A 21210-nucleotide genomic window follows, 5' to 3' on the forward strand; every position below is an offset into this window, starting at 1 on the left:
CTTGGATGTTATAGGCAAGACCATCCAAATTACCACCTAAGGGATAGGCCCTCGGAGTGAGGGAGTATTTTCGTGAACTGGAAACGGAGGTCCAGAGATACAAAAGAGAACCCCTAGATCAACAATTGTACCAGGCAGTTTCGAGAGATATTCACACTGATGGATTGTGAATATGCCGACCAGTGAAATGAACACATACACATACTTAAAATATTTATTCTGTATTTTATTAATAAAAAGTAAAAAAAGTGCATTAAAAATGTGAAATCTGATCCGATTTTTACAATTTTTTGTACGATTCGTTTTTTAGGCAATTTCATCGATTGGAATATAAATGCAACTTTTAGAGAATTTTCGTGAAAATTCACCTTTGGCCATATACAAGTTATTATGGAAACAAGGTGCCGTGACATAACTTCCAAATTTTTTGGGAGCTATGTCCGACCCCACTTAGCGGACATAAGTCCCTATGGGAGTTATGTCCGTTTTTAAAATTTAAGTGATTTTTATTTAAATACAATCTTTATTTCAAATTTATAAGAAAAAAATTAAAAATTAACTTAAGTTCATATGCATTTTTCATTTCACAAAATAATTTATAATTGATTTAAAATGTTTAAGAAAATTAAGTACAAAATAAGTAGTAGCCATCTCAAATCAAACTATATTCAAAATTTGCCTTCAAACCTATTTTAAACAAAAAATGCTGCCTACAGGAAAATAAAAAATTTTGTAAAAATTCGAAAATACTTTCTGAAAAAAAATCGTGCTATTTGTTTTCAAAAATATTTTCACAATTTAAGAAAATAAAAAGTTTTTATAAAAACATTCAAATACTTTCTGAAAAACGAAAAGCGATGCAGGCGAAAATATTTTTGAAAAAATCGCGCGATTTTTTACACAAATATTTTCGCCTGCATCACTAAAAAATTCAAAATTAAGCAAAGAAATAATTTATAAATTAAGAAAAATATCGTTGGGAGTTATGTCCGCTTTGCTTCACGGACATAACTCCCAACGAATTTTGGGGGTTATGTCCGCAAAGCGCAGCGGACATAACGCCCAAAATCATTTTGGGAGTTATGTCCGTGGGAGTTATGTCCGGGCACCTGGAAACAAATATCCTCCTGGTGGCAAGAGTTAACGTTGCCGAATCAGTGCCTCGTTGGAGTTAACCTTAACCGATCGCCATAAAAATGCATCTATAAGGTTTTGGATCAAGTGAAAAAATGGGGTAGGAAATCCAAACAAAAACAATATACTCTCATCGTCTTAACAACTATTTCATTTGGTCAATAACACTGTGCTACAAAAGTTGAATAAAAAATAATCAAGAGTTCTGATGAAAAAATTCTATCGTGTTGAGGTCCATGGACAACGAAAATTCCTTTGGTTCCCTTGGGCCACTTCGGTAAATGTAGTAAAAATGGGGTTTCTAAGATTTTCAACTTTAAACGGGCATAAGTTCTATTTTTCACAACGGACTTCTATTCATATATGTATATTGTTTTTCTTTTGCAGGGGCGAATATTATCTTTCGAACAAGCCATTAAGTATGGAAATGGTTAAGTCATAGTGGTTGAAGTGCAAAAAATGTATGAAAAATCGGGAAAATTCTTATCCTCGTTCTCTAGGCTGCTTAGAAGATACCAAATAGAAAAATGACTTGTTTTTAACAAAAAGAAAATTAAGTTAGCTTTTGAAAAATTAATGAAATCGGTTGAAAAATAGATAAGTTTTGGAATAGATAAGTTTTGCAGATGAACCATATCGATCCACGTTTTGGAACAGTCACCATATAAAGACACCGGTATATAGAAATACGTTGTGAAAAAAAGTTATGTCCGTTTAAAGGTGACAATTTTAAAAACTCCGTTCTTCACTACAATTACCGTTATAAAATGAAAACGAAGTGACCCAAAAGAACCAAAGTCATTTTCGTTGTCCAACGAACCCCAACACGATAGAATTTTTTCTTCGTGTAGCACAGTGTACTTTTATGCACAACTGCTAGAGTTGATTCTAAAATTGCTGAATCCAGGATTAGTTATGCATCAAATTGTTCCACAAAGGTCCAATAGCGTCTCCATCCTTTATCCATTAACTTGTGGCAGTTGTACATTACAATGATATGGCTTTTCCGACGTGTACAGTTTGTACTCAGTGGAAAATCTTGCTGTGGTGGGTGCCAATGAGATTTGTAAGATTATAATGTCATCACCCAACATCTGTGAAAAGCGGACGAAGTAAGCAAATTCCTCCTATCATGGGTTTGTGTTGTTTCTGCTGGCCGTTGAATGCGGTAGTTGCTGTTGACATCTTTTGTTGTTTTTCGACCAACGATTAATTTTTCTGCAGACATTTCATGTAAAGAGATAGAAGTGCTATTTTATTTTTCTTATTCAAGTAAATATTTACTTACCTCTATGCGAATCCGCCTCAATTTTATATTTTTTTACAATATTCCAATTTTCTTTTTGTTTGACAATCAAACAAAATTGGTCTGTTCCAGTACTGCAAGAATCTACTAATTTTTACTATTTTTTCCGATAACATAAAGGAAAAAATGTTATCGTAGTAAAAAATAGTAGCTTCTTGCAGGTTCTGGAACAGAGCAAATGTAAACAAAATATTTTTGATAACACTTGCAACTTTTCGTACAAAAGGAAATGAGTTGCATTTTTTAGTACAAAAACAGAGTTGGGTTATATTAGTATCCAGATTTTGTGGAGGATCTCGAACAAATCCGGTCATGAAAAGATTTAACTTTGTATGGTAAATCTTCATAAATTTGATGAGATTAGGCAAACAAATCCCGATAATGAAGGTTAACCCTGCAAAAAGCTATAATATAAACAGCATATTAGCATAGTAGCAAGTTCAAAAAAATTTCCACACTTTGAGAGCTTCTCCTGCAAAACTCACTTTTTAGACTTAGCATACTATTATTTGGAGGTGTCGATATAACCAATGCAATAGACATTTAAAACCCAGTGGGTTTGTTAAATCCGGTTATATATAAACGTACTATTACAAATTAAAATAATTAAATTCAAAATTAGTTTGTCTGACATAATTAATGAAAGAAAAGAGAAGTCTACGGCCAACACACCAACAACAGGAGACCACAACAACGTATACGTAATGCGGAGTATTTTCGTTCGGCATTTAAGATTTTGAGACAACATAAAGGTAAATATTTCAAATAACGAATTTCTTATATGGAATAAAACTTTCTTTACTCTATTTTCGCCAGGAGCTGTAAGTCTATTAGGTGAACCCATAAAAGATATGGGTTTCGATATTGGAGATTCAAATAACGCCTGTGATGGTCAGACAGCAAATTTTGAAGTCTCTGTTAAAGGTTCCAAAGAGAGGGGTAAAATGTTCTTCTCGGCCATACGTAATGAAGAAACTGGTTGGTTAGTTAATCGCCTGGAATTAGAGCTAAAATCGCAACCTGATAAACGTTTTATAATAAAAACTCAAACGGATAACACTAGCCCACAAGCACAGGAATAATAAACCAACGTTAAAATATTACTTTAAAATGAAAAAGTATATTTAAAGAATTCAAACTACAAATTAAGTATTTTATATTACTTTTGTAAAGTCTTAGTCGTAATTTGATTGTTTGACTTATTTTGTCTATAAGAAATCCCAATAAATTGTTTGTATTTTTTTTTTAATGCAACGTATTAAAATCTTTGAATATTAGAGATTTTAACAAAGGATTTTTTATTATTATTAGCTAGGACATATAACATTTCGAACGGTATTCGAGGACCACACGTAAACCTATCTGAGTCAGATGTCCGGCAGCACAAGGATCTTGAAGACATTGTACTCTTTTTTGTCTGACCACAGGAAGCGGAGGCATGTGCGGAGTTCAAATGTGAGTTCGGCCCAAATTTCAGACAGCTCATATTCATTCTCATGAAATTTGGGGAAGATATTGCAGAAAATTTCCCGCATTTCCCCAACATTGTCCATATTAGTGTCTGCAAAGAAAGAAACAGAATAAATTAAAGAATATTTTCCAAAAAATCCAAACGTGGATTTTTTAAAGAATATTTGAGATGAGTTTCAGCATAAAGCTCGGATCGGGACCAAATTGTTTTTCCCGAGATATGGGCCTCCGAAAATTCCCTTGTTAAAGGCCGGCTTGTTAGTGAAAATATAAAATCCCCGGCCGAAGGCCGGCTATTTAGAAAAAAATATTATTTTATCAGAACTTAATGCTTAAACTCAACTTGCTCCATTTTATCTTACTTAAAGTTAGTTTTGCTGAACCGACCGCAGCACGGCAAATGCTCTTAAAAAGAGCATAAAGGGCGCTATAACACAGTTTATTCATTTTACACAGATTGAAAAATTTTCTTCCACTTTTCTTTACCGGAACGTTTGAAAATATAAAATGGCTCCTTTGTTACATTGCTGTTTCGTTAGATTTGCAACGGCGTTAAATTTGAAAAGTTATGCACAGTACATTTGCCGTTGGAGTTAAGCTGGGTACACATTGTCAGTTTCGAGTGACAGCTTTGTTGTTGCTTGCTAGTGTGGCCGTTCATTTTTCCCATTCATCATTCAACCGCAAAATGTTTTGTGGTTGCTGGACGGTTTGACAGTTATCGATAATTGCGAAATATCGACATTCAAAACTGACAATAGGCCTGTACGAGAATATTGGAGAGTTTTGTTTACAAGTTTTTGCAAGGAAAATTTTTCTTGTAAGAATTTGCAAGTTCGATCAGCTGATTTAAATTCAAATGTTTTGTGGCGGACATCTTGGCAAAAACATAAACAAACGCTATGAAAACAAATATACATGGTACAATAATTCTTAGGTAGGCCACAGCTAACAGCTGATTACAATTTTTTTTTGTTATGGCTTAATCTGTCAAAACCGTGTTGACATGCAGAGTTGATATTAGTTATTGATCAAAAAATTCAACTCTGTTTTGTTTTCATTTCAACATTTCGTTCTTCTTCTTTGTTTACTCATCCGTTATCACTCATCAAAACAATTTTGACGTTTTAAGCCATAACGACAGGGTTGTATTTTTTTGGCGATTCTCATACCTGGCCTACCTATGAATTATTGTACCATGCAAATATATATAAAAATAGGAACAAATTAATAAATTAATTATGGAAAACGATGTTCGTGGTGATAAATGGAAATTAAAAAAAATGGTAGAAACCTTCAATTGTTAAATTTAATCTTTTCCGCCACCTTCTTGTTTATCAAATCAGCCGACTTCTTGCAAGTTTTTGCAAATTGCTGTTCGATAACAATCTGCAAATTTTTTGCTTCGAGAGAGTAAAATTAATGGAGAGAGGTTACTGAGAACAGGTTGAGTGCTTGCAAGTACTTTTCACTTGCGAAGTTATCGTACACACCTAATGTGTACCCAGCTTTAACCCCATGTTTTTGTAAAAGTTTTTATTGTTCTCACACGAACTGTCAAAATTTGTAGATCGATTTACTCGCCTCAGCGCAAATGTGTAGCTCTGATTTTTAAAAGAGGAATTCTTAACTATTTATGGAACGCGTCCACGAAAAATTAGGTCCGTATGTCGTCTGGGGGCTGAGCTATGGATGCCTGAATTATTACGAATATAGACGAACGAACAAAAAATAGTTACAAAAACAGGGGGTAAGTATGGTACACATTGACAAGCAAAACTGACAGTCATCGAGGTTTATTTCGTGAATATCAAAGCTTAACTGAAAAATTACTTTTGAAATCTCTAAATAACACCGTATATATTGTATTTCAAACGTTTTTAGCTGATTTAGCTATATAACATTTCAAACGGTATTCGAAGACCACACGTAAACCTATCTGAGTCAGAAGTCCGGCAGCACGGAGGTCAAATGTGACGTCAATTATCTTCGGATAGATATTGGTCGGAATTATTATAATTTTATTATTCTATTATTCATTGACATTCCATTTCCGGAGTTCATTTCCCATATGATAGTAGTGTTCGTAGATTTTGTTACGGATAATTGAATATTCTTCGATGTACGATGTAATAAAATAGAGCAAGAACGTACATGGGTACAGTCTGTGAAACCATTATCTTCGTATTTGACATCTATGTAACCTCGGAAAAACGAATACGTTTGAGAGTTTTAGACTGTGCAGATTGATTCTATTCCTAACTGAAGACAGAATATACACTAACTTTAGGATACTTACAGCTTGTAGGCCTATTTTTGTCAATTGCTCACCTTTGGGGATCGTATTAAGTATCTGGGTATATACTCTGGGTTCGTCTTTTGCATTCCTGACAGTTTTTAATTCCACAAAACTACCTATGCAGGAAAGATTTTATCGAAGTAGAGATACAAAACAGCGCTTTGTATCCCTGACTTTCTTGGCATTCATGATAATAGAGGCGTTAACCAATGGTGAATAGTTTTGCACTCCACATCTGCAGTTTCAGCCTCTATCGGCAGCCAGGCTTTTTGCCAGTCGTGTCCAAAAGTCCATTTCCCTGTTCAGTCCATCGTCCCATTAGGTCAGACAGAGTAAAATGTCCTCTGGGGAAAAATCACCTGAGTAGCTCTTCTAGTACAAGCCTACCCAGTTGGCGGAGGAATTCTCTGAGCTGTTTCTCTAAATAGCCCTCTATAGTATTAAAGAGTAGAGTGAAGTCTTCTCCGCCCAAGGCATCGATTCTATGAGCCAAAAGTTTATGTTTGTCCTTTCTTATTATTGAATGTAAATAAACTGAAATTGAATTGAAATATAGGGGTCGATTATGGATAGCAATTCAACTGTCGTTGCGTTGCCAGAAGAGAAAACCAAAGGATGAACATTTTTGTCAAATTCAATCAATATCAGTGTTTTGAACCTTCAGCTATTAATTTAATTGTAAAAAAGTATACATTTTAATGTGGAAATAGAGCTGTGGGCAACGCAACTGGAGTTGGGTTGCCATCCATAATCGACCCCATAGCCGGGTGAATTATGTGATCTAACATGTGAAGCACTTGTCGCAGGTACAGCTAAAGGTGCCAAGGCAGCCGCACTTGAATCAGCCGGAACACTATTGCACCGCTAATGATATTTCCCCATCGTACCGAAGGTAGTGTAATTGAAACATAGGCTGACTTCATAAATGCAGTATGATGCGTCAAATGACATCGTCGCGACTTCATAAATGCAGCATGTATTTTTATTGACATCGTCGCGACTCCATAAATGTCACGCGACACATCACACTGCTTATTTTCAAAAAACCAAATTTTACAAAAAGTAAAGCATAAATGCAGCAGAATGACACGTCTTTTTTTTTTGACAATGTCAGTGTTGCCACGCATATTTACTTCCTTTTTTATGATATTGTCATTTTTTGCAATGTAAATACTGCATTTATGAAGTCAGCCTTTTATGCCTCGTGAATTTTCCCATTTACCTGTGTACGCATGCCACCGCCTTTTTCAGACGTTTCAATAAATATTTTCTGTAAAATTATTGAAATAAAAAACAGAACTCGTTTTTTTAACATTATTTTTTCGTTTATTAATCTAAACGTTTGTTTTATTTTTGTATTATTTATTTATATATATTAATTTTCAAATTGTATTTATATTTTCTTTGTATTTTTCTTTTATAGGGAAGGAGGGGCGATTTAATTTTTAATTAATTTAATTATTTATTTTATCATTTTGTTTAAGATACATGTTTTGTTTTGTTTATTTTAGACAAGAGAAGGTTGTTGATTTGTTTTCACGACAAGAGGAAGAGAGGAGGTTTTTTTACGTTGATGTGGGGGTTTAAAGTTTTAAAAACTTGTTTTGTTGTTTTGCATGTGTTTTTGTATTCTTAAGGAGGTTTCACTAATAAATAATTATTTTCGATTTTGTTGTTGTTTGCAGTTTCTTATAAACAAAAGTAAACGGACCATTTTTTAAATATATGCACACAATTACAAAGATATATGTATATAAATATATTTATAAAAAAGAAAAATCTCGTATAAAACATCTTTTTGTTTACCTTTTTTGGAGGCTTTTGTTTCAGCATTTTTGTTGTTTAAAAAAAATGTTTAGTTCGAAAAAATACAAATTAAAAAATAATAATTATGTATGTATAATAATTAGTATGAAATGTTTAAAACAAAATATATAAATTTTATATGTTGATGTTCGCTGATAGTGTTGTTTGCTTTTTTAGTTTTTGTTGCTTTTGAAGTTATTTTATTATCTTAACATCACTAATCAGAATATTTTCTTTTGTTTTTTGTAAAATTGTATACTATTAAGTTTTGAAAATGAAAACGAAAAAATGGTAATTAGCAATTTATTTTAGAAAAATGCTTTATACTGTTATTTATTTTCTTCTTAAAACCATTTTTTGTTTTGTTTGTTTCTTCTTTTAGGCATTACTTAACTTTAAATCTAAAGCAAAAAACCAAATTTGCATTTCAACAGGCGGCATTAGGTTTCACAAAAACAGGATACGAACAGAAGGCGCAATGTGTCATGTGTGTGTGTGTTTTGGGTATGTTTCTTTGCAGAGGGAGTCGTGTGGGAAGTGGTGGTATCAGCTATGCATAATTGATTGATTGAACTTGATTTGGAAACAATAACATCATATATATAAATAAATATATATAAGAGTTCCTATATACTTTTTCATAATCTTTTTTTCTATAACAAGAGGAACCATTGAAACAATGACAATATCGTTGTTGTTGTTGTTCTTTTTGTGTTATTATTGATTTGGTTGTTTTGCTGCAGCAGAGTTTTGTGGTTGTTCTTCACATTTCACTGCTTGCACACATTTCATTTTCCAGAGGAAGACTGGTTGGCCTCTTTAGTAGAACTATTGTTGTTGATGTTGTTGGTGATAATGTTGTTGTGGATGCTGTTGCTGTTGTTTGTGATAGTGAATAATGCGGCTGCAATTCAGCTTCCGCCATTTGCTGTCCTTATTGCGTTTTCAGTTCCTTACCAATGCTATACGAAACTATTTTGGTCCAATCAATTTTAGTTCTTGTAATGGGCAATTGACGCCTCATAGCCTTGAATGTTGTATCGGACATTGTTTGATAATTTTCTGAAATTGCCAATTGATATTCATTTTCGGCATCTTCAATAAGTCGTATAATCTCCTTTGCCATCTGTTGTTCATTGGTAACAGCCACAGATTCACGGCACTCTTTGGATGATACCAATTGTACATTACCATCTTCATAGTAATGGACCTAAAAAAGAGATAACGGAAAGCACCGACACATTAAAAGATGCCGCTTCCAACAAGCAAAGACTGTGGTGTTCATGACCTCCACCATGGCTTCGCACAAGACAATTTTAAATCCATTACTTACTTGCACTTTTAAAACACCACGCAACTCAGCACTGCCTGTGCCTGGTTGAAATGTGACACTCCATTGTGAACGCCATCTGCCATTCCAATAATTTTTCGGTTGAAATTGATGATCCTCAATGCAAATTGTCAATGTAATTTGACCGGCATGCGTTTTGCCGAATACTGAACACACCTGGAAAAGAAAAAAAGGTGAAACATTAAGGTTAATACATTTTTAAAAGCAACGCTTTAAAGGGTTCGTTGGGAGTTGCTTTAGTACTGTCCATAGGCAGAAAAAGTTCTCAAGGTCTAATAAGTCCTTATAAAGGTCTTCAATGGTTAACAGCAGAATTTCTAAAATTCATCAATGGTCAGAAGTACTTTTAAAGGTATTCTGTGGACAGAAGAGTTCCTAAAGGTATTCTATGGACAAAATACTTTCCAAAGATGTTCTACGAAAATAATTCCTTCTAAAGGTCTTCTATGCACCGAAGATCTTCCAAAGGTATTCTATGGACCAAAACCTTCTAAATAGTCTTTTATGGACCGGAGACCTTCTAAAGGTCTTCTATAGACTGAAGACCTTCTAAAGGTCTTCTATAGACCAAAGGCCTTCTAAAGGTCTTCTATGGACCGCAGACCTTCTAAAGGTCTTCTATAAACCAAAGAGCTTCTAAATGGTGTTTTATGGACCGAAGACCTTCTAAAGGTCATCTATGGACCAATACCTTTTGAACGTCTGCTAAAGACCGAAGACCTTTCAAATGTCTTCTACGGAAAAAGGATCTTCCATAGGTCGTCAATGGACGGAAGACCTCCGAAATGTCTTCTGTGGGCTGAATACCTTTCAAAAGACTTCTATGGACCGAAGACCTTCTAAAGGTCTTCTATAGACCGAAGAATTTCTAAAGGTCTTCTTCGGGCAAATGGCCTTACAAGGGCATACTATGTACGAAAGACCTTCCAAAGGTCTTCTATGGACCGAAGATCTTCCATATATCTTCTATGAGCAGAAGACCTTTGAAATGTCTTCTATAAGCAGAAGACCTTCCATGGGCAGATGATCTTCTAAAGGTCTTCTATGGATCGAAGACCCTCCAAAGGGAGTTTTTCTATGGACCGAAGACCTTCTAAAGGTTTTCTATGTAAGGAAAACCATCTATAGGTCTTCTATGGTGCGACAACCTTCTAAGGTCATCTATGGACCAATACGTTTTGTTAAAGACCGAGACCTTTCAAATGTCTTCTACGGACAATAGATCTTCCATAGGTCGTCAATGGATGGAAGACCTTCGAAATGTCTTCTATGGGCGGAAAACCTTTCAAAGGACTTCTTGGACCGAGGACCTTCTAAAGGTCTTCTATGAACTGAAGACCTTCCAAATGTCTTCATCGGGCAAAATACATTCCAAAGGGATTCTATGTACAAAAGACCATCCAAAGGCCTTCTATGGACCCATAGGTCTTCTATGGACAGAAGATCTTCTACAGGTCTTCTATGGATAAAATATCTTCCAAAGTTTTTCTAATGACCAAGGACCTTCAGAACGTCTTCTATGGACCGAAGGCTAAAGGTTTTTTATGTACCGAAAAACCTTCATCTATGGACCAAGACCTTTTAAAGGTCCGCTATGAACCTTAGACCTTCCAATTGTCTTCTATGGACAAATGACCTTCCATAGGTCGTCTATGGACCGAAGACTTCCGGATTGTCTTCTATGGGCGGAAAAACTTTCAAAAGTCTTCAATGGACCAAAGACCTTCTAAAGGTCATCTATGGACCCATACCTTTTGAACGTCTGCTAAAGACCGAAGTCCTTTCAAATGTCTTCTACGGACAAAAGATCTTCCTCCGAAAAGTCTTCTATGGGCGGAAAACCTTTCAAAGGACTTCTATGGACCGAAGACCTTCTAAATGTCTTCTATGGACCGAAGACCTTCTAAAGGTCTTCTATGGACCGAAGACCTTCTAAAGGTCTTCTATGGGCCGAAGACCTTCTAAAGGTCTACTATGGACCGAAGACCTTCCAAATGGATTCTATGGATAAAAGATCTTCTTAAGTTTTTCTATGGACCGAAGGCCTTCTAAAGGTATTCTATGGACCGAAGACCTTCAGAACGTCTTCTAGTGGACGAAGGCTTTCTAAAGGTTTTCTATGTACCAAAAACCTTCTAAACGTCATTTATGGACCAAGACCTTTTGAAGATTTGCTATAGACTGAAGACCTTCTAAATGCCTTCTATGGCAAATGACCTTCCATAGGTGGTCTGTGAACCGAAGACTTCCGGAATGTCTTCTATGGGCGGAAAACCTATTAAAAGTCTTCTATGGACCGAAGTCCTAAAGGTCTTCTATAGACCAAAGACCATCTAAAGGTCTTCTATGGACCTTCGAAAGGTCTTCTATTTAAACAAAACCTTTATTTTCATTTTCAATTAAATAATTTACAATTCATTATTATTTTTTGCCTCAGCTCAAGTTGGCTTTTAAAGGTCTTCTATGGACAGAAGACTTTCTAAAGGTTTTCATGGATAGAACACCATCTAGACGTCTTCTGAGTTTAAGATCTGCATAAAGTCTTAGAAAGAAGTATAAGAAGTTTTGCTATGTAAAGTTCTTACAATATTCAATACTCATAAACCTCTGGGTACATTCTGATTGTGCTCTACTTTTAATTTTCAACTTAATCTAAAACTTAGGGCCATTATTATATGTGTTCTTTTACTATCTGATGGTTTTGAAAACCCAAAATAAACCAATTTGGAGGCATTACAAATATGATTTTTACATTGAAAGTTAATGCCAAGAAGCTCCTTGAAATTTAATCATCACTTTTAACTTTAAGTTAACCGGAACGCAATATATCCAAACTATAACAAAAGGAGACTTATAATAATGAGGGTTAGTCTTTTACTTACGCCATGTCTATAATGGCTGGCAGTGTAGGCCAATGTTTCAATGTCTAATGCTGCTCTCCATGGTTCTGCTGGTGAATCAGCTTCCAATTCCTGATAATCACTAGCCTCCTTTCTTAAATGATCATATTTGAATGACTGTTTAGTGCGAGGATCATAAAAGCGACCACCACCTGAAATAAACAACAAAAAAGGTATTTTTAAATTTATTTTCAGTTCAGTTTGTTTTTTATCGACAATTAAGTAATCATCGGATTTAAAATCAATTGAGTCATAACAAACAAAACAAGAAACACCACAGTGTGCGAGGAAGAATCGTCGCTGTCGCTGTTCAAAACATTTTCGCTGCAACAACCTCCCTCCCACTGCACCACTACAATCCCCCTCCTGTGTGTGTGTCAAATATACGATGATGATCACTTGCAACAAACAGAAGAGGAAGAAGAAGAGGAACTACTTACCCAAATCATTGTGTTCCGAAATTACAGCATTGTGTTCACTGCCCTCTATGCGTACAGGTGTCAATTGGTCTTTATTGTACTGGGCAAAGGCGTGGCTAGCACCTTCTTTTAAGAGTGCATCATTTTTCAGCAATTCACGAACATCGTTGAAAACTTCATTGAATTCACCCGGTGGAGCGTGCAGAATGAAATCCGATACAATACGTACTTTCTCTGCATCACTTATTTGTGTTGGTTCCATAACTTCTTCCTGATGGTAATTCTTCTATTCTATACTTTCTATATTTACTTATTTGTACGTTATCTCCTTTCTTGTGTTGGCCGTGTATTGGTCGGTGTTGTTGTTGAGGAAAAAATAGAGTTGCAACTTCTTTTCTCTGCAACCGGGAAATTTTGTGATGAAAACACTTCAATAAATTATGTAAATCCTCTATTGCCGTGAAAGGAGGTTTGAGATATTTTTAGAATTCAATGATTTACACCAAAGTAACATAGGAATTTAATTTTGGGCTATGGCTATGTTCCAAAAAAATCTTTATCGTTAAAATTTACTCTGATGACAAATCTTCATAGGGATAACTAACTCGAGTGTGTTCGTTGATTCCGTCATTGTCGATACATTCGCAGCTGTGTTTCTTAATTCCACTGTGGTAGACACTACGCAGATGATTTTCTGGGATTCCGCCATTGCCTCCATTTTCGCAAATTTTAGTCGATGGATGGATAAAAACGATAATCGACTTTTCATGAATCCACAACAAAAGGTGTGTTCGTTTACTCAACAATTTGTACAAATTTGTACAAGTCCAGTAACTTCTTGTAATCGGCTAAGGTCTTTTGCATTGTACTGTTGTACTGTAGAGTAAACGAACAACATCCAGTAACAATTTGTACAAATTTTGAGTAAACGAACACACCTAAAGATTAGGTCTGTTCGATAAACCAAAAGTGTGCACAAACTTAAGTCTTATGCCAGACTATGAAATTTTCATTAACATGAAAATGAGTTTATAGGTAAGAGGTGTGAAGAGGGTGAAACTCTGTACACAAGGTTCTGTAATTTGAAATTATTCTTTGTGTTTAAATTCGTAAATCTCAAACCAATGCAAAGCAATGAAAATATCAAAATTTTCATATGATTTCATACATGTGTGTGGACGTCAATGAAAATTTCAAAGAGAATATCAACGAATTTTCTAATGAAAATTTTCATAGTCTGGCATAAGACTTAACAAAATGCTGTTCGATAACAAACTTGTTCCCTAAAAGAGAAATGAGAAGTTGCAAGTACTTACAAATATCTTTTGCTTGTGAAGTTATCGAACAGATCTATTATATGTAGGAGTGGGAGATGACGACCTCTGCTGACAAAACTGTGTATCAAAAATCCAATTAAATTGACCGCATATATTTGAAACCCAGTGGATTTATTAAATTCGGTTAAATGCAAATGGGGTAAAATACAAGATCGAGTCAAGAAAAATCGACTACAACAAAATTTCTGAAATACCTACGAGATATAAAAATGTTTACATTTTCGCCATGTTAATATTAAAGCTTTTTGTCGGATTGTCCTTCTTTATGGCTATATCACACAATATGTATGTATACCCAAGTTATAACATACATACATGTGAAAAAGCAATGGAATTGAATAAGGGAAACCAATAAGTACTTCCATTGAGCTAATATCAAGCAGCTGCCCTTACTGATGTGAGAAGAGTCTTCCTGTTTGGGATCATGAATATATAGGTTTATGAGCCCGAGCTCAGCGATACTTATAAACCCAATTGTATAAATAATCGTAAACATTAATTGTAAATAGTAACACAAACAAATTTAGAAAAAATCAAATGAAAATATTTTATTAAAATAAACTTATAGCAAAATGACCATGCACAATCCAGCTGCCAATTACATTTTTTCAAAAGTTTCAGTAAAATTACACGTTAGACAGGTGTGCGTATATGTATCATCATCTTCATTGTACGTTTCTTCTCCATACTCGTGGACATGGGCTTTTTTCGTTTCCTTCGTGTACAAGCTGCTACGTACCTCCATTCTCAGCTGTTTCATTTCTTTATTGTATTTACGGATTTTACCAACCTCCCTTTTTTCAATGCGATTTTCATGCTGTTTCATCAATTCTTCTTCACTTCCCCAAACTTCTAGTGCCCGTTTTTGTACTTGTAGATGAAGATAGAGCTTCATTTCACCCCAACGCACATTGTGAGGATTTTTCCGACTAATATAACGTAATGGTGGGTCTCGTTTATCGAAATCACAATCTTTTAATAAATATTCAGCTTTTGCTTCGGTTCTAGTTATTAGCGAGTGTTCACCATCTTGATCACGACATTTATCACAAACCGAATGGCTGAAATTGTTCATTAGAAAGGAATCGGCAAACATTTCCCCACATTCCAAGCATTCATCATATTTAACGGGAATATTTATGGCATCATCCACGAGTTTGGGTGTATCAGATGAATCGGTGAAACCACCATTCGCATTGGCGTTTGCTTTGGATCCAATCGCAGGTTGTTCAATCAAGAAACCACCGCCACTGTCTACATATTTTGTTCCTTGTACCTTAATGACTGAGTTGGTGGCTTCACCAGTATTAACATCCCTAATGGGAAAATCATATAGAATAAATACAGGACTATATTATGGAGTACGGGCTTGAATTATTACATATCGCACCTGTTCAACAAAAGGGTAATAATTCAAAATTTTGAGATTTTTCTTTTTTATAAAAACGATCCAAAACCCCATTAGTTTGTCTACTCTATTGTCAAAAATACCGTTTAGTCACTCTTCATATCCCAAGAGCCAACAAGAGACTTGTTTCTTATTTAAATCGAAATTTTGGAGCAAGTTGAGTTTAAGCATTAAGCTCGGATAAAATTATAATTGTTTTCTATATAACCGGCCTTCGGCCGGGGATTTAAGACTTTCTGCTATGGACAGGAGCCAATCTAGGGAACGGGAGCAACATTCTTTTAAATTAAAATTTTTCTATAGCCGACATTTAACAAGGGAATTTTCGGAACTTCGGAAGCCCATATCTCGGGAAGTATGGACTTCCGCAGAAATGTTATATATATTTGTGATCAGGGTAACGAGACCTACCTGTCGAAAAAATTTGGTCCCGATCCGAGCTTAATGCTTAAACTCATCTTAAGCCGAAATTTTTTCAACAACTCCTTTGATGAACAGATGTGACATTTAGTCGTATAGAAATTGTTCCTTGGGGCGGAAACTCTTATTTGCCCAAGATGTAAGTTTCAAACGATTGCATTAATCCTGCCCGTACTGTACAATTACCAATTCTGTCTGCATGTACTTACTTTTTTGACAAAGAATAGGGATGACTTACTAATTTAGCCTGCCGTAAACTCAAAGCTTTTAAACGATTTCTTTCTATTCGTGCCTTCTGTGCCTCTGTTAACGGTTTTTCAGATGCCTCTGTTTCAGACATGTTTTTAATAATTTTTTGCGTGCAAAAATAACTGTTTCGGTTTCTGGCAGTGATTTGGTGTATAAACAAAACTAAAATCTTCTTCTTCTCCGGTATTCATTCACTGCGAAATGATAGCACCGATTATTGATTATGTGGCCCTCACACCATACAAATTTATGATATTTCGCAACATTCTTGAACTAGAACGCATTTAACACTTCCACTTAAAACGGTTTTTTGAGAGTTTACGTCATTTACATTCTTGAACTAGAACGCATTTAACACTTCCACTTAAAACGGTTTTTTGAGAGTTTACGTCATTTATTTGACAGATATTGTATGGAATTGACAACTTAAATGATGCATGTTTTATAAAACACGTTAAATGTAAAATGGGTTTTCGTTTAGACCAGTAGTGGAATTCTGGAACTCGTTTTTTGAGTTACAGACAAAAATCGGTAACATTAAAACGCAAAATTATGAATGAAAAGTATCAATAAAAGTTGACAGCATTGTTGCTATATTAGAGAATTCCACTACTGGTTTTGAATTGGCTACTATAGGGTGTTTTTTAAGAACTTTAAATTGTAAAAAGTAACACAAAAAATTAAATTTTGATGAAACTTTTTTTTATTTGTTTCAGTATACTCTGACAAATCATCATGAATAGACTCACGCTTGAACAACGCTACGAAATTATCCAAATTTACTTTGAAAATCAGTCGTCGATTCGCGCAACTAGAGACGACTTCGTCATTTGTATGGCGTACATAATCGTCCATCTGAACAAGCCATAACGGGTTTGTTAATAAGCAAAATTGCCGCATATGGAGTGAGACCAATCCACAAGAGACCCTACAGACACCATTACATCCAGAAAAATTCACCGTATGGTGCGGTTTTCACGCTGGTGGCATCATCGGACCTTATTTCTTCAAAAATGAGGCCGGAGATCGCGTTACGGTCAATGGAGATCGTTACCGCACCATGATCAATGATTTTTTGTTTGAAAATATGGATGACATTGATCCGGAGGAGATGTGGTTTCAACAGGATGGCGCTACGTGTCATACGGCGAACGCAACCATCGACTTATTGAAATCAAAATTTGACGACAAATTGATTTCGAGAAGTGGACCTGTCAATTGGCCTCCAAGGTCGTGCGATTTGACACCTCTCGATTATTTCCTGTGGGGCTACGTGAAGTCACTGGTTTATGATGACAAACCAGCAACAATTGATGCCTTGGAGGCCAGCATTGTTCGTGTTATTCGTGACATACGGCCAGCAGTGCTCGAAAAAGTGGCCAAAAATTGGACGTCCAGAATGCACTTCGTCAAGAACAGCCGCGGTGCCCATATGCCCGAAATCATTTTCAAATGTTAATGCCACGTATTGATCTTTCAAATAAAAAAAATTTTGATTACAATTTAATTTTTTGTGTTATTTTTACAATTTCAAGTTCTATCGGACTTAAAAAAACACCCTATAGTATTTCACATCATAGCGCAGGGTCAATTCTGGTGCTGTGAAAGTGTCATCAAAAACGAATGATATTGCTACGATTAGAGCTGGCAAACCATCGATATTTTCAATATAATGTTTTAAAATATCGATTGCTATCGATATTATCGTTTAGTTGTCATCGTCATTAATTTGGAGATGAAAATGGCGGAAATGTCAATGATTTTCTTGAAATTATGCAAAAGTAGTTCACAGAAATGTTAAGGAGAATAAACAACTGATTTTATTTTATAAAAATGTAAAAGAAAATGCATTTTATTTTACCGAAAAATGTGTACGTGTGACTACTGACGTACTTTCTTACACACACATAACCGAAAAGCAGCGAAATTTCTATTTATTTCAATAGATTTCAGGTTAGGGGTGTTTATTCCGATAATATCGATAGGCAAAACTATCTATCGATATTGAATTTGTAAATAATAATCGATATTATCGATTTTTTGTCAGCTCTAGCTACGATGTGCTGTTTTCAAAAACGAAAACTGTTGCTGTACTATGCTACGAACATTGAAGTAGCGCAACACATAGCATAGTCATCAAAATCAAAAACGAATGCTATTGCTATGCTGTTATCAAAAACAACAACTTTTGCTGTGAACATTGAAGTAGCACAGTGCACGTGCTTAAGGCCTCAGCACATACGGTCCGTTGTGAGTCGCGTCACGCGTTAACCCTTCGTTGGACACATATTCCCAGCAAAAAAGTTTTGAAGTAGTACAATGCAGTAGAGCTGGCAAACCACCGATATTCCCAACATTAAGCATAGTACACACGGTCCAACAAAACTGACAGTCAACGTACTTTTACGGCAATTTTCTGGCAAATAAAAACTTTTTGTTAGCTAAAAATGATTGAAATACAACATTTAAGGTATAATTTAGTGATTAGGAAAGTAATTATTCAGCTAGACTTTGATATTAACGAAATAGACCTCGATGACTGTCAGTTTTGTTGGATCGTGTGTACTATGCTTTAGATATTTTCGATATAATATTTTTAAATATCGATTGCTATCGATATTATCGTTAAGTTGTCAACACCATTACTTTGGAGTTGGAAATGGCGGAAATGTCAATGCTTTTCTTAATGCTAAGTTTACATTTACGAGATCCACTCGATTTCAACTGTCAATTCCATAGCTCAAACGTCAAATGAAATCTCATGTGAAATCCATTGGATTTCATTTGACGTTTAACCTATGGATTTGACAGTTGAAATCGAGTGGATTTCGTAAATGTAAACCAAGCATAACATTTTGCACAAGTAGTTCACAGAAATGTAAAGCATAGTACACACGGTCTAACAAAACTGACAGTCAACGTACTTTTACGGCAATTTTCTGGCAAATAAAAACTTTTTAAACTAAAAACGATTGAAATACTACATTTAAGGTATAATTTAGTGATTAGGAAGGTGATTATTTAGCTAGACTTTGATATTAACGAAATAGACCTCGATGACTGTCAGTTTTGTTGGACCCTGTGTACTATGCTTAAAGGAGAATAAAGAATTGCTTTTTTTATAAAAATATTAAAAAAAATACATTTTACTTTTCCGAAAAATGTGACGTGTGACTACGTACTTACTTTCTCACACACGTCTCGACCTATCACAAATGACAAGGGAGGAGCGAAAAAAGTGAAGAAGGGTTCACAAGTTGGAAAATTGAAAATAGTGCCGCATTTTGTGAACCCTTGAAAATATAATTTGTGTTGCCATATCGTTATTTTATTTACAAACGATTTTGCAATATCTAAATAATGGTAATTTTTTATAAAACACTACTATATTTTAAATTAAATTAATATTTCTAAAACAAAAAATACTTTTTATCAAAGACATAAATACAACTAAGACTAGACAAAATGCATGCAACAAAAAAATGTTTACGAAACTTTGTATAGAAACATTACCCTTAACAGGTTGCAGTTAATTCAAAATCGCAACCAAGGAGGAACATTTCATGTAATGGTATCAGAAACGAAATTTATGAATTCAAGGATCTATTCAAGAATAATTCTATGTCAATTGGATCGGTAAATTCGGTTAAATACGTAAAAATGTATAAAAGAAAAAAATGTTATATCACCATATCGTGATATAACATTATGTTAAATTCAAAAGCCATTCACTGAAGAATGATAGCAAACAAAATGTCTTATCTTGTTGTATTTATGTCTTTGTTTTTATCAACAATCCACTTTAAAAATACCTGGTAATTGATAAAAAATTACTAAATGTTTGACATGTGGCAGCATCTGTAACAGCTGCTTTTTTTTATTTTGACAAATATGTAAAAATTGTTTATTTACGCCCGAAGAATTTCTGCAATTTGCAAAAAGTGATCAAACATCGTTTAAAGGTCATTAAATGGCAAAAAGAAATGAAAATGTTTAATATTGCATTTTGGATGATGGCCGAAACGACAAACGCTGAGGAATACAAAGAAAATCAAGCAAAATTTTGTGGAAGTTGTTCCATGCGATGTCAATATCTCACTGAATCTTTTGTATTAGTTCAAATGAAGTTGTGAATGATCCCATCTTCAGCCTTTGAAGGAATTTCAAGAATTGTAAATAAATACAATACGGAAACATCCGATATTTTCACCAGCATTAGGACCAATTTTATGAATGCTAAGTACAATTCAATTAAATCCCTTTCTTCAACATTTAAAACAATTTCATAATGTTATGTTTTTATTTACAATATTTTTATATTTAACTTTATGAATTTAATCCTTCATATTTTCACTCCTTCTTGATGCCATCCAAAATGATTTGGATCTTTTTGTGGGTAACGGTCTTGTAAAAAGAATGGGCGAAGGTGGTAAAAAGGTGACATATCACTTGCACTCATGGTTAAATAGCATCTTTGGCATCGAATATTTTGCTGGGAACCTTAGCGAACAAAGAACAATTCAAAGGCACTTACGATATGTCACTCGAGTTGCCGCAAAGTTTGTAAGTACCTACATGCATATGTACATTAATTGGGTCCTCTCCCATTCTTGTTGCCATCCTATGATTCTGAACCGCTTCCCATATCTGAAAAATATTGGCCAACTTCAACTCCGCCTCCAAATTACGCCAAACCCGATTGAGGTCTTCCTTGCTTCATCAAAATACGGATGAACATGTACGGTTGCCAAAAGAATTTCTAATTGTTTTTTATTTGTTACTTTCAACGTAAAACACATATAAATGCAATTAATTATCATTACAAATGCAAAATATTCGTTTTCGTCGATTTTTTGCTATAAAAAAATTTCCATATTTACATTTTTTTGTTCAACTCACCTTGAATTCTGTAGTGAGAGAAAATTGCCTCACATTCTCACTTTTTTGACATTTATGATAGCTACTTTTCTCACGAACGTGAGTTTTGTTCTCCCTTATGATGTTTATAATAAGGGAGGAGGCGAGAGTGAGAAAACTCACGGTGAGATGATGTTTATGATTGGGCTGTTTAGGTTGGGGGTTTTTGTTCCGATAATATCGATAGGGAAAAC

The 21210-nt window shown here is 34.7% G+C and overlaps 2 protein-coding genes and 2 long non-coding RNA genes across 4 annotated transcripts; 1 reads left to right on the forward strand and 3 right to left on the reverse strand.

Annotated features, from left to right (window-relative positions):
- Positions 1 to 204: 204 nt before the first annotated feature.
- On the reverse strand, positions 205 to 2951 carry LOC141405095 (uncharacterized). The gene is made up of 2 exons (XR_012413138.1): positions 2423 to 2951; positions 205 to 2352 (listed from the first exon to the last, which is right to left on the reverse strand). It is a non-coding gene; the product is annotated as an uncharacterized lncRNA (long non-coding RNA).
- Positions 2952 to 5424: 2473 nt separating this feature from the next.
- Positions 5425 to 8648, forward strand: LOC141406393 (uncharacterized). The gene is made up of 2 exons (XR_012413381.1): positions 5425 to 5660; positions 8398 to 8648. It is a non-coding gene; the product is annotated as an uncharacterized lncRNA (long non-coding RNA).
- Positions 8185 to 13392, reverse strand: cpa (F-actin-capping protein subunit alpha). Its single transcript, XM_073991732.1, has 4 exons — positions 12707 to 13392; positions 12249 to 12418; positions 9349 to 9522; positions 8185 to 9225 (listed from the first exon to the last, which is right to left on the reverse strand). The coding sequence occupies exons 1-4, from the start codon at positions 12945 to 12947 to the stop codon at positions 8950 to 8952; spliced, it is 861 nt and encodes a 286-aa protein (XP_073847833.1). The 5' UTR covers positions 12948 to 13392; the 3' UTR covers positions 8185 to 8949.
- A 1152-nt stretch (positions 13393 to 14544) lies between these two features.
- Positions 14545 to 16294, reverse strand: Xpac (DNA repair protein complementing XP-A cells homolog Xpac). The gene is made up of 2 exons (XM_073989265.1): positions 16060 to 16294; positions 14545 to 15338 (listed from the first exon to the last, which is right to left on the reverse strand). The coding sequence occupies exons 1-2, from the start codon at positions 16188 to 16190 to the stop codon at positions 14621 to 14623; spliced, it is 849 nt and encodes a 282-aa protein (XP_073845366.1). The 5' UTR covers positions 16191 to 16294; the 3' UTR covers positions 14545 to 14620.
- Between the last annotated feature and the right edge of the window lie 4916 nt (positions 16295 to 21210).

The sequence above is a fragment of the Musca autumnalis genome, unplaced genomic scaffold, assembly GCF_047663935.1.
Source record: "Musca autumnalis isolate F117 unplaced genomic scaffold, ASM4766393v1 scaffold_5, whole genome shotgun sequence".
NCBI lineage: Eukaryota > Metazoa > Arthropoda > Insecta > Diptera > Muscidae > Musca > Musca autumnalis.